The 14418-nt window shown below is 44.3% G+C and overlaps 1 protein-coding gene across 1 annotated transcript in view; it reads right to left on the bottom strand.

Annotated features, from left to right (window-relative positions):
- Window positions 1-4804, bottom strand: part of RASA3 (RAS p21 protein activator 3) — a 131382-nt gene extending 126578 nt beyond the window's left edge. The window contains exon 1 of the mRNA XM_080341798.1: window positions 4703-4804. Within this exon, the coding sequence (XP_080197924.1) occupies window positions 4703-4757 (55 nt within the window). The 5' untranslated portion in view covers window positions 4758-4804. The remainder of the gene's footprint in view (window positions 1-4702) is intronic.
- Between the last annotated feature and the right edge of the window lie 9614 nt (window positions 4805-14418).

The raw sequence follows: 14418 nt of genomic DNA, 5'->3' as shown, positions 1-14418 counted from the left end.
TATGTCCCGTTTAAATGAGGATAAATCCTTTTACAGTATTATGTGGTGAGCATATTTAGTCGTACTTACTTCTACAAGTAACCACTTAAGACAAGGCACTAAATCCCAACAGACAACATTAAAAGGAACATCTTCTCAAGGTAAAATGGATTTCCCTGATCAATCTTAGGATTATTAGACTTAACAAAGGCCTTAAGTTTGTCAGAGATGAGATAGTTCCTCCTTAACCTTACAGAAATGCAGAGAGGCATTTCTGAAGCATTTATTCCGTATCAAGTTTAATGGTGGAAGGGCAGTAAATACCTTCCCTTGGCAATCAACCTGCTTAAACACTAGTATACTGGCACTTAAGCAAATACTCTGCTTGATTTCACCAGAGACTCTCCGTTTCCCAAAGAAAAGGTCAATTGCTTTTGCAATGTCTTAAACTACCCAGCTCTGTATGAAATAGTAAAGAAGGCACAGCAAAATAGTCAGAGAGACATCACAGTCTACAGACCAGCAATCCCCACCTACTCAACTGGACTGTCACAACATAAATGAGGTTTCTGAGTTCTCAGAAAATGGTGCGTTTACCCTTTGAACAGGATAAGCTGAGAGTCAAGCATCAGCCCACATCAGATAGTAGCCAACCAACCTTTACCACAAAAATTTCACAGCTTCATGCTTCTGATCACACTTAGTGCTAAGGAATGACCATGCTGCCAGAAGTTCCACATCTTAGGCTGTCATTTCAACACCTTTAACCACAAAAGGTCCATCTCCAGCCCCTTCTAGCTTCAGAAGTTTGCGCATGTCTTAAACTGCAACAAGTCCTCACAGTGTACTGAGTGGACCATTATGCTCTCTGAGCTCCACGAAACAATTAGCAAAGGGTCCTCCCTCACCATATTGGTGCCCCTGGTAGTCTCTTGATGTGCAATATCGTCCTGTCTCAATTATTATTCCAAAACTATGGGACAGTTTGACCTCTACAACAAGCCCACCTACAGCTAGAAAAATGCAGTTTTAGAGCAGAGCCTCATATTCCCCAACACAATAAAACTAGATTTCAGAGACATGGGAAGCTTGCTACTTTACAGTGAAAATTCACCAATGAGCCATTTCTTTAGATTTTTCAAGTATAACTAATTTCACAAAGTAAAATCTGACACAAAGTTCTCTGCTATCCAGCATACAGCCTTCCACAACAGAAATGCTGAGTATGAACTTTTATTTTTTCAACTGAAAGTTTAACAGTTGATGCCATTTAAGGAGAAAAAAAGTAGCAATTAAGTGCAGTATATCTATTAAATATTATTAACAGTACAACACAAGCCATGTTGTCAAGCAGAAGGACACTCTTTGTAGTTTTTCCAGCCAATCATCAGCCATAGAGCCTTATGTTGTTTCCTTTCAGGTTTTGAAACACTGACTCATGGAAATATCAGCACTGCACACTTCCTCAAAGTGGCAATCTTATAGGAAGTGTTTGTTTAGTCTTACATGACACATTGTTTTGTTTATGTATAAGGGATTCCGGTAAAAATAATTTATCAATTAAGGAAAAAAGACAAGAGGACAACAGTTTCAGTTATGGGAAGCCAAAATAAATCAATTTCAAACAAGCACTTGAACATTTCATTCATTAGTACATATATTACGTTTTTCTTTTTACTGTGTGTTACTTCCTCACAACAGACATGAGCAAAAGTAGCCAGACACTGAGTTCTTTCAGTCCAACAAATCACAAAAGAAACCAGAAACTGGACAAGAGGTAGCACAGTAACAATTCCTCCTAACACTGCAACCCAAAATGAGAGTTCATATCATTGCTCCACAACTTCAGTACCTCAATGCAACATTCTTTGAAGTGGCACATCACTGGCAGTGCAAACAAGTGAGGGAAACAGAGGTTCCTAAGAACCTCAAGGGTTCATGTTTTCAGGAGGTAAAACAGATTGGCTCAAGACAAATCCAAACACAACTAGAAACAACACTACTCAGAATGGGGAAGCATTTGGGAGATCTGGGATATAATTACCCACCCAGCTGAACAGGGCTGATTCTATGCAACCCACTGGCCCCAAAAGAACAAGTTACACCAGCAATAGAAAATGTCTTCGTTTACTTGCAGCTTATTGTAAATACAAGACAAGACCCAGCCATAGCAATACATAACATTAGGGCACTCAAAAATGTCTAGGCCACAAATGTTTTGCACAGCCTGAAGCCTCTAAACTGCATCAGACTCTCCATTAAGAAAGAGCACCCTGGGTGCCCCACCCTGATCTCACAGTGTGTTTGCACTGATTCCTCAAGCATCGGTCCTACATTTCATGAGATGTACATCGACACGTACTTGTAAATCAGTGCCCCTATTCATGCTTTGCCAGCAAAGGCCCTACAGAGAAGGAAACAGATTAAGCACAGAGTATCTGCAAGTCAGAGATCAGTCAGAGTTTGGCCATGAAACAAGCTCCCAAAGAACAGAACTAACCACTTCTAGCGCATGATGAATCAAAGCAAATCAAGATGGGAAATGACTTATGCCTTTGTCCTCAAATAACCCATCAAAAAATTCAAAGCCTCCTGTCACTAGAGAATAGAGAAACCTACAGGATACTAGCAAATGGGAACTGCTGAAAGACACATTTACTCTTGTGAGTAGCTGACAAAAGTAGTGTCCCTCTAATGTTCACCATCTCCTTTCAAATCCACTCACAGTTCTTATTTTGCAGGGAGTCTACAAACTTCCATATATAATTTCTTCAAGATTGGGATTGCTTTACAAGGCCTGCTAGATTAGAAATGCTCCTTCAACCCAGCAGAGCAATCCTGCCACTTCTGTTGTTCTGACAAATTTCACAAAAGACAGTCAGCTACACGGACATATACACAAAACCCAGAAACTCGTTCTCCTGCCACAGAAGCTGATGAATCTGCCTTCGCATACTTTCTAGCGAGCAGGAGTGCAGAGCTGCTTTTTGTGCGTACTTACCAACGCCCTCTGCTGTATTACAGCAGAAGCCTGGGCACAGCCAAGCTCCAGAAAGCACCTGGCGTTGTTCTTGCAGTTCATTGAGTAAAGACGTTTTGCTCAGAAGGCAGAAATGAAGCACTGGTGTACCACAGATGCACAGTTTTCCCTGCTTACTATGCATGCTAAAATGCAGCCGGAACCCTTACTGCAATACTGTACATTAATCAAACACTTAGCTCTGACGAGGAATCTGATAACTGAAGTCAGCAGAAGGATTAACTTTAGTCCATGATTTAATGAGAATAATCTCAAGCCTTCTGCTGCTGTTATTATCTTTGATCTCTCCTATCACTCAAAGAAGTTCCCACACTCCAGTGACACCAATTGTTTAGGTACAACAACATCACTGTTTTCTTCTCATAAAACCACAAAAAATACCAAAAAGTCATCATCCTATATGTGAGCTGTGCTCTTCCTCCCTTCACTAAAAATCACAAGACAGGAACAACCTGCAATAGCATCACTTGGTGTCTGAATTTCTCGCTTGTAATAAGACTTTCTTATTTTTTGTCTCCTCTATGAAAAGAGACAGAAAACAAGTATCTGGCCATATTTCAGAATCTTCCTGAATCTGTTTACTGGATGTATAAAAGAATACAAAATCAACATATGATTTTTAGTTTATGTAATAAAATTTTACTTCTTAAAGTCTGCTATCACTAAACTACCTGCTAGCAATTAATAAGAAAAACGATCCTAGCAAGAACCTGACAAAATACCGTGGGGTCTCTTCGAAATGCTAATACGATTATCCAGTAATGAGATTTCCTATGCAAACTCAAGTTTCAATTTTATCTAACGTGACAACTGGTGGTTGCAAATTTGCTTTTACATGCACAGATATGCAAGAGCAGATTTTTTAAGAGCGTTAATAGGAAGCTACAAGCCCAAGTCCTTTAGTACTCACTACTGCGAGTCCACCACTAAACTTTTCCACCTCCCCGCGGGCTCCCCACCACCGTGCGCCATTCAAGAGAGGCAAACCGCTCTCTCTGCATGCGGGTTTGATTCTGTTACGGAAACCAGGGACTTCCCTCCCCGCCGGCACACTCAGAACTCTACCAGGGAGAGTTTAATCTGCACGCTGACATCTGTCGCTTTACTTTCTAATAATGCGGTTTGGAGTTCGATCAACAGCAAGAAAAAGAGCGAATCTCCCGATGCGAGCCGTAGGAAGCAGCAGCCTCAGCGCACCCCGCTCACTGAGCCCAGGGCTGAGCCACCGGCTCTTCCCGCAGCCGCTTTTTGGCCGGTTTCGCACCAGCTTTGCCAGTGACACGCAGCACTGAGACCCGGGGGCCGCCTTCAAACTTTTAGAGCGTAGCATAGCAACGAAAAAAAAGAAAAATCGCGAAATCTGCCTAATATCCTGCACCGCCCGGACTCCCGCCGGCGCGGCTCGCCAGCCGGACGCACACGGCGCTGCCCGCCTGTCACCGCGGCACCGGCTGCCCGCCCCTCACGGCGCCGCTTCCCACCGGACCCGCTCCGCCGGCCTGAGGCGCCGCAGAGCCCCGCCGGGCCGCGGGCACCGCCCGCCCTGCTCCCCCGGCGGGACGCTGGGCGCAGGGGAGCGCAAAAGGGTGGCCGGCGCCAGCTGCCTCCCGCACCGGCGCTCCCCGCTCCAGCGGGGGTTCCCCGGCCACTGCCGGCCGCCCTCACCCCGAGCCTTTCCCTCACCGATCTTAATCCTGACGCTCTGAAAGACCCGCAGCCCCTCTTCCTCCACCGCCATGGTGGTGGTGCCGCTACCGCGCCTGGCGCTCAGCAGTGCTCGAGCCCCGCCGCCGCGGAGACGGACGAGCCGGGGCCAGGAGGAGAAGGAGGAGGCAGGCGAGCTGCTCCGCTGCGACGGGAAGGAGGACGAGCGGACGCCTGCGAGCGCGCCGCTACCCGGCTGCCGTGAGAGCGAGGGAGCAGCCAAGCGGAGCCGAGCACAGCGCCCGCCTCCCGCTCCGCACGCTGGCAGCACCCGCCGCCTCCTCCTCATTGGCCAGCGAGGCAGCTGGCCGCGGCGCCCATTGGGCCGCTGCCTGCCAGGAGCGGGAGGGGGAGCGGGGTGGTTGGAGGAGGGCGGAGGGCAGGGGGGGTTGCGGTGCTTTGCCAACAGCTGGATCGCGGCGCGCGCCGGCCGGCCAGCTGCGGCCGCCCCCTCAGTCGTCGCGGGGCTGCCAGCCCTGTCCCCGTCCCGCCCCTGCCCTGTCCCGTCCCGGTCCCGCCGCGAGGAGGAGGAGGAGGCGGCTGTTGAGGGGTGGCTCCGTTCCTCCCGGCCGCGGCAGCCCCCCACCCCGCCGGGACTCCCGAGGGGGCAGCGGGGGAGGGGGAAGGCTGACTAACTCCATGGCCCGTCGCCAGCGCCGGCCCGGACCAACCGTCGAGGAGCAGCCGTTGGCCCGGGCCGCGGGGCCTGCGCGTCACGGGCAAAGGGAGGGAGGGATGTTCAAGTCCTCTTCCCCACAGAGCCATAAAGAGAGGGCACCTGCGGTGCCTCCAGGTTGAAAGCCATTCATTAGTGGGGTAAAGAAGCCCGTACAAAATGAACAAACCCATTTGGGTGTTGAGAGCAGGCCGGTCTGTCTCCTGGCTCCATTTGATCAGTGGCAAAGCACGCTCTACCTGATTGCACGGGAGAAGCAGGGAATTCAGATTTCATGATTGCACATTAAACAGCAGGAAACAGGACCTGTGCCAATATTCAGTGACAAACTTTGGGTCTTGTAAAGTCACCAACTGAAATACCCCTTTCCTAAAGGTCTGGCAAAATCAGAGCACACAGTCCAATAGAGATGTACAGATTGAACTGTTTCAAAAAGTAAAATAATCAAATTACCTTTCGTGCAGACAATCACTACCCCACTGAGGAGGCTTAGAACATCCCTACGCAGAACTGCCTGGGCACATGGCAGTCCAGCATATCAGAGAAGCACAACAAACTGCCCTTTCTCAAGCCTGCAGCAGAAAGAAAGGAAAAAAAAACCACCCACCACCCACCATCAAATGCTTTCTCACTCTGGCTATGAATTTCAGAAGTGGGAGAAAAGCAAACAGACTAAGGACAATCTACACATGTACTAAGAATCTAGTTGTGAAAGAACCAAACTATTAAAAGGACAGCAATAAAACAGAAGGCAAATCCTAAGTCAGTCACATGTGGTATGAAGCCTGTAGGCAAGAAACCATCCAGGCAAGCTTGAAGAATACAGTTGGGCAGTACACCCTTGCTTGAATCATGGTTGGTACAATGCATAATGAATTCCATTTATGCAGAGAGATAGACCTTGAAATATGTAAGAGAGAGAAAATGAAAACTTGGGAAGGAGCTACAATAGCTGTGGAAGTCAGTTTGCAAGAAAGTTTGGGGTATCTGAGTTTTCCAGCACAGGTATGGGCCTAACTCTGAAGGAAGCTGGCAAGCTCACAGCCAAAAAAGGAAGCAGTGAGTTATCTTAAGGAGCTGCCTGACTTACTGTGTTCGCTTTGTCTGCATAGCCAAGCAACATATGTAATTTGATAAAAATACTCTTATAGCACAAGACTCTGAAGGGATTTTGTAAAGCACAGGCTTCCATTTACCAACATCCATACCGTAATTCCCTCCTCCTCACTGCAATATGCCCAGTGTCCTCTGTAACCTCATTACATTTATCCCTGTTCCACCTACATAATGCTCCCAACTCACTGCAATGCTTCAGCTCCTCTGCCCGCTGGTCCTTTGCTTCCCCCGTGATAACTTCAGTGCTCCCTGTCCTAACAAACTTTACCATTTTCTTCACCATAGCCCTAATTTCACCTGTCACAATACTTCTGACTCCCCTATTTTGTCTCACCTTACAGGTGGACAAGAGGCAACACAAGCAGCAGCCTGAACAGAAGCCACAGGAGTGCTGATCAGGTGCCTCACATTTTAAGAAGGATGTTGACTCAGACTGGTCAGTCTGTTGCTGCCCAGATGTTGAATGTGACAAACAAACAGTTTTGAAGTATGTATGTTGTACAGGTCTGTTTTAACACCCTGTACATGCTCACAGATAAAAAGGAATATACAATGGCTGTTGCTTTTGCTCCTTTGCCACATATGCACACACCTTGAACATATTTGCACAAAATAAATGCAGGCCCACTGAGTCATCTGACTGAGGAAGAATGGCAAACAGCTGTTATACACATGCTGTACACAGGCAGAAACAAGGACTTTCAGCTATAAGCAAGTGGATAAAGTTTAGCTATAGTCAAAGGAAAATGGATCCTATTGTTTCGATCCCTATAAGCTGACCCCAAATGAGCTCACAAATTGAGTTTATAGATCCCTTTAAAAACATCTTCATACTCGTGGTGATGCAGTAACCAGAGAGATTTCTTCTATACACTGAGAACTGATAAATCTTCCTGAACAACGTCTGGGAGAAACCTACTGCCATGTTCTAGATATTATCGACATCTCAGATGAAACATTTTACTTCTCTCTGTTTTCTGTGCTTGCCTTTGGTACATAAAGACTTCAGTTGACCTCATTTCCCTGTCTGAAGCTTTTCTCATCTGCAGAAAGTTGACCCCAAAATAGTAATAAAAAAAAAAAATCAATTTATCAATTCTCTTGCCAGCATTTGCTGCTCTAAGAGTCACTCACAGCAGATGCTCAACAGACTATCCTTCCCAATCTGCATCTGCGTTCTTTTCAGACAGTTGTGGCACTTCTATCTCCTTTATGTCCAGGAAACAAAACATTTACCTATAGCCCAGTTATTATACATTCACAAAAACAGGCCGTACATAATTTCCCCATCCCTTTTTGCACACCCAGTTTTGCAGTCAGAATCCACCACTCTTATATCTAATTTCATTTGACCCAGCATAAATTCACTCTGTTATCTAAGGTGATGGTTGATCCCCACATCGTAACCTCAGGTCACTGGTGCTCACAAGGATCTGTGGTGTAACATGTTTGGTGGTTTAAAAAACAAACAAACAAACAAAAAAGCCACCTGTCATGATTCCCATTTGTATATTATGAAAAAAAGAATCGCATAAGCCGTGACACTTTGAAATGGCTCAGCATTAGGAGTGTGTGCTTACCCACAGCTACACTGCCAGGCTGATTTTCAGCATGGCCTAGCTTTACTAAGAGCATGGGTAGGCACAGGAAGGCCATGGCAAAATTAAACCATAAACCTAGCCTTTCCTTTAAAATGTAGTCAAGTATCACCAGCTTTTGCACTTAAGTGTAAAAGAAACTACCCAGAATCCATGAGTGACAATGAGAACAGACCAATGTTAAAAAACAAACACACAAAAACACAAAAGAAAACACACGCACAAAAGTAGTAATAATTTAAAAAAAAAAAAAAAAGAAAAAGCTTACAGCAAGGAAAATAAGGGGAAAAAAAAATGCAGGCACCTTCTCACCTTCCTTCACTGTGGAATAATTCAAGCTTCCTCGCCTGAGAATCTATGAACTGTTACTTCTGGCTCACTATGCTGTCCAGTTACTCTTCTGGTTTCCCACCAGCCCTTTTCTGCTCAAGCTCTTTGTCAGTGCTTTGTTTATTTTGTGTTGTCTCTTGTTTTCTTGACGTAAGCCTAAAAGCTTTTTGTTTTCTCTGTAATACACATCTGTCTCCAAGTCTATGTGCTGTACAGTCGAACAATGTAAATGAAAGCGGTGTTTTAAAACTCACATGAACATGTATTTTTAAAGATGTTAAATACATTATAAGAAACAGCCAAAGAATGTGTGTCACTTTTTCAATATCTCCATTCCTGAAACGAAACCTCAGCAGCAGCACATCACATGTGTGTGTATTACAGATAACATGTGCAGGCAATGTGAGATTTGCAGCTGCTAGCAGTCTGATCAAAAATCTAGGCAAAGTGAAATGCTGCTTTTAAGATGTGGATGAGTCTGTTAATGACAATATCCTTTCCAACTTTTCTTCATCCAAGACATATGGGTTTACATTATCAGCTCTTCAGAGGATTCTTGGGTCTAAATTAGACTAAAAAGAAGGTCATTTTCTGTGACTCATTTGTGCCAAGCAAGGAAATAATTTCCTCTCCTGATCTACATGATCGCTTTCTCTTGGGAGGAAACAGAATATAAGAAGCTTTCTAATCTCCTTTTGTGTTATACAAGAAACTAACAAAATATGAACCTACTGTCCCCTGGGAACTACAAAGCTGCAACCTATATTTATCTGAAGGAACAACATATTTAAGACAAATCTAAGGAAATATCACCATAACACAAAGCAGGACTATGATTTGATGACTGAGCAAGATATTCTGATTGAATTTTAGGAAGACATAGATAATTTCAACTAATAGTATCTATACCAGGCCTGAAGGCGGTTACTATCCACATAAGATAGTAAAATAGTCTTGTCCTTTCTTTCCTTCTTTCCTTCTTTCCTTCTTTCCTTCTTTCCTTTTCTCACTCTCTCTCTTTCTCTTTCTCTTTCTCTCTTCCTCTCTTTCTTCCTTCCTTCCTTCCTGCCTTCCTGCCTTCCCTCCCTCCTTCCTTCCTTCCCTTCTCCTGAAGTCCTACAACCAACCAACTGGTCAGGAAAGGGCTACAGTCCTTCCCCCACTCTCCATGCATAGTGAAGTATGGCAGAAATACAATGAACCTATGTAAGTAGGAAATTAAGAATGAGCATGTGATTACCCTTGTCTCCAAAGGCTAAGAGTTTGCATCTTACAGCTACAGAGGAATGAAGAAACAGTAATGAAATAACTTGTATGATTAGTCTGTCAGAGAAACACTTTGGCCATTACACTAAATGAAAGAAGTAAAGGAAGGGAACAATGACAAGAAGGTTTTAGTTAGCAAAATGTCAGCAACAGTGACAAGAAAGCACAGATTTCACAAAAACACAAAAGAGACAAAGTTTAATTGAAAGAAAAACATAGGAAAGAGTGGGCACTATTGAGATGGCTGTAAATGCACGAGAAGGGGGTGTGCATGTACCAGTATATACACGGAATAAAAATAAATCTGTACATCAGAAACAGGAAAGCTGGGGATCACACTGCAGTTACTACCCTTAAAGAAAGCAAAGATCTCCACTGTGACCCCTGAATACAGGAAGAAAAGCATGTCTACCTGTTTTTTGCTGAACACTGGCCAGAAAGAGGCCAGAAGGAGGAAAAGAAAAATGGCTTTTATTACAGGAAAAGGGGGCCAGTGAGAACTGGTTTTACAATAGCTGAGACAATACAACTAGTTGTCATGTTGTATGGGGGGTTTTTTTTATTTTTTTGTTTGGTTGGTTTTTTTGTTTGTTTGGTTGTTTTTTTTGAAAAAGAGCACTTTGCTCCTTTAATTCTTGTTAATCACTTCTAAAAATCTGTAAAGTCTAGCTTCCTCCTAAAAATATAACTATGTTCAAATCCATGTCATTTCAGCAGCAAGCACAGAACATTCAGGATTCCAATGAAGTTAACCAACATGAAACGCCTTCTGGTTAAACTTGTAGAAGCATTGTGTTCTGGGCCATATCTGATTTACTTGAGCTTACAAACTTTGCTTTCCTATTAAGGAACAAATCCCTTTATCCCTCCATAAAAGATTATAATGTAATAAAACTGCATTAAGATCTTACAGAAGAAAAAACAGCGATTATGTACAAGAATGAAATGTGGTTACTGCAGTTTAGTAAGTATGCATCCAGTCTCATCTCTCCCACATTAGCTGTCTGTGGAACTGCTATAACTAAGTGAAAACAGTAAATAATCTTGAGAAAAGCTAAGCAGCAATGGGACTTTCTACTTCTTCTAAAAACACTGGAAACTGTTGTTTACAATAAATATGTGGTTATGCAAGCAGGCATATAAATACCGTTATTTCAGAAGTCATTGCATATTGACAGCCATAATAATCACTTTCATATCTTGTTTGCTTTTATGTCATCAGCTCATCGGCAGTCTTCTCTGTTCTTCATGAGAATTAATTTGACATCACAGGATTCCATCCTCACTCTCCAGCTGCAAGGCAAAGATTCAACCCCCTGACCTCAGCAGCACCAATAGTATTTCCTCTGAGGGGACTGCACAAAGAGCTCTTACCCCATCTTCTCCCTCATATCCACCTCAGGGGATTGTAAGGTCCCCAGAGGGAAGACACTGGGATTATCCTACCAACATCTAGCCCAAAAGACCCATAAAACAAACACTTCTCTGCCTCCCAGATATGTCCCAGTTCTGTGGGATAAGCAAGATATATATGACAGATGCCATGAAGTTTACATTGACTTTGGGAAGCTTTGCATAATTCATCCACAACCAGCGCTGTGAGTGACACAGCTCTCCCACATGCAGCTATAAACCTTGATCAGACTTTTCCATGTAGTCACGCGTTTACTATGGGTCAGATCCTGCGGTCTTCCGTTTCCTCAGCAATCCCATTGAAGCCAATGCTGGCGGGTCAGCATACAAATGCCACCCTCTCTCTGCATGGTGAATAGCTCCCATTGAGCCCACTGGGATTACTCATCTGTGTGAGTAACTGCTATCAAGAGCAAAAGGAGCAAAATCCGGTCCTCATTAGGGACTGCTAACCTGGAAAAAAACCTCCCTCAGTCGGTAGTACCACTCAAGCAGAGCAGCTCTGGCAGTGAGGTGTGACCCAGCAAAGGCAATGTGGTGCAATTTGGCACTTTTTTTTAGTATGTAATTCTTTAAAGCATTGACTAATTATCCAGGCATGACTGCATGGAGGAGCTCTCTCCCATCACAGTACATGAGCAAAGATAATCTTATACTATGAAACACAATTAGCCAGATGGTTATTTGGAGGTTTTTGGAATAGAAGCAATTTCTCTGATCTGGGAGATAAAAAAATCAAAGCTGAATTTAAAAAAAAATCATACCACACTTGATTCCCAAGTATTTAATTACATATTATCATGGGTAACTACTAATCTGCTCCAATTATGCAATCTTATTTTATTGCTGGTGGAAACACATTTCTATGCACTATGTATTGTGTATATTTAAGTCAATATCTGAATAAACAGTCTGGAAAACACATCGTTTGTACCCAGATTTGGTTACTAGCATGATTATCATCTGCCACCTGCTGGAAATAGCTGTGATATCTCAACTAAGAACCACAGATGGAAGGTCTGGTCACTCATCGAACAAGCACAAATGTCAAACAGCAAAATATGCTGCTTGTACACAGGAGCCTATTCCCCTTGCACCCAGTGGGAAATTTTAATTTGCACGTGGTGGTACTTATGTGCATTCACAGAGAAGACGTAACATGACATTGTTTAAACAAACAGAAGCTTAATTTGCTATTTGCTAATGTCATCTGCCTGTGTCTGATCAGAAGGCAAGATATATAATCTGAACTAATGGACCCAGCTAATATCATCTCACGCAGGCACAGTGCTCTTGCCACTCTGCTGGAAATGGCACAATTGCAGGTCGTCCTGCACTATCCTCACAAAGGATTTCTTCCTTCATATGGTCTAGCATTGTCTGTGAGCCTCATTTGAAGAGACTGACCATTCTGGCCTTATAGTGGCCCATAAAACCCTAAAGGAGAACAAAACCTGCCTATCCAAGACATCTGCTCTTACTCAAAAAAAAAAAGCAAAAAAAAAAAAAGCAAAAGGGTTTGGTTTGGATGAAGCATTCGTCAGAGCACCAAAACCTTGCTGCCTCTGTGCCAGCAAACCAGAATAAGTGATCCAAGTAAGCCAGAGGATAAGTCCGGAGGCAGCATTTTATAATCACTTTTCTCTCTTGCTTGCGTGCAGCAGGCTGGATAGTCGCAGGATGCACAAGTAAGGCAAGCTGTTCTTGTCACTGTGCTGCCCTATTGCACCTGACTAGCTGATGACAGGTAATTTTGCAGCTGGCAAGTCTCCCCAGGCCATTGGGGAGGGACAGGTACAACTAAATTAGAGTATCAGAACTTGTTTTTAACAAAAAACATGCCCAGGCTCTTAAGCAGCCAACTTCTGTGTGCCAGCAGGGACAGAAGCCATGGGTTCACTTTTAGGTAGGGCTTGCATTCAGGGGAACACAGTGCCTTTCTCTGGGTACACTTCAATTATTTCTGAGATCAAAGAAGGAGAAACAAAAACAAAGGTGTGCATACAAGTGATTTTTGAAGGTTATCCACATCTGTGGGCTGGAGTGGAGGAAGAAAAAGAGAATACACATTCAAGGTCTTAATAAGATTATAACTAATTCTCATTTTCCCCACTAACTTGTTTTAGCCATTACAAAGCAATCAGATGTTTATAGCAGGAAGAAGTAATATAAGCCCTGAAAGCAACATCACAAAGCTAAACCACTGAGCAACACATTAGCAAGAATGAACATTGGCATCTGCTTTCAGATGCCTGCTGTGAGCAAAGGGCCAGGCCTGCCCAAGGTGTCACCGCGAGGGCCAAGCCACCTCAGTTCTGCTGCAGCAGGCAGCATTCACACAGCGAATACCAACCACAGCCCATCCCCAAAACACCTGTGCTCTGCCCTGCAGACACCTGCAAACACACAGAACACAATGTTTGTGTTGGCGTTTGCTTTTAGCAGAAAGCCTTTGCTGATTCACAGTGCTTTTTTGTTCTTAGCGGTTCGGAGCTCATCACATTTCAGGCCACTCCAAGTTTTCTTCTTCTGTGCCACTCCTGGGAGGCTACCACCTCTCTTCCAGCAATGTGGGTCTTGCCTGCACTGGCAAGTTGCCCTCATTCCAGCCACAAATTTAGCTATACCTCATGCTGATAAGCAGGCTGAGATTTGCTCTTGTAAAGCCTGACAAGGATTTGATGCAAAGAAGAGACCCACAAATTAAAAAATGGCCAAAGAATCGGGAACACCTTCAGCCTGCCCACACCAGAAATGTTCTCATCTTCGCCGCAGCCTTCACTGTGGTGACATTTGTGACCAGGAAAAGGTTCAGTTCCCCATGCAGATGACGCACATGGCTGCATGCAGACCCTCACCTCAGATGCCAGTTCCCCCAGCCCTCTGTGTGCTGGCCCCCAGCTACAGACCAGCTTCTCAGCAGCAACAGCCTGTTCCCAGGGACCTTCTCCAGGGCTTTCTGGGGTTACCCAGACAGCACTCCCCTCCTCAGACAAAGGTGGGGGACAGGGGCCTGGCCTCATCTCTGTGTATACACCCCGTAGCACCCATGCCGTAAGACCACGTTTCCATAGAAAGCCAAGGGCTGCTGCACGAGCAAACTGATCTCAGTGCAGAAGCTCAATCACCCAACAGTCTCTCCCGTCTCCCTCTGTGCCCTCCTCCCATGCTAAACCCACTGAGGAAAATTAGTTATCAGCATTAATCTACTTGTCATTTTAGCTGTAGATCAAGGAAATCCTGGATCTTACCAAACATTGTCCAAAAGATTTAGAATTGTCTATGTAGATATAAAC

The sequence above is a fragment of the Nesoenas mayeri genome (genome assembly GCF_963082525.1).
Source record: "Nesoenas mayeri genome assembly, chromosome: 1".
NCBI lineage: Eukaryota > Metazoa > Chordata > Aves > Columbiformes > Columbidae > Nesoenas > Nesoenas mayeri.
Note: the sequence above shows the minus strand (reverse complement) of the source record. Positions and strands in the feature narration are given on the sequence as shown.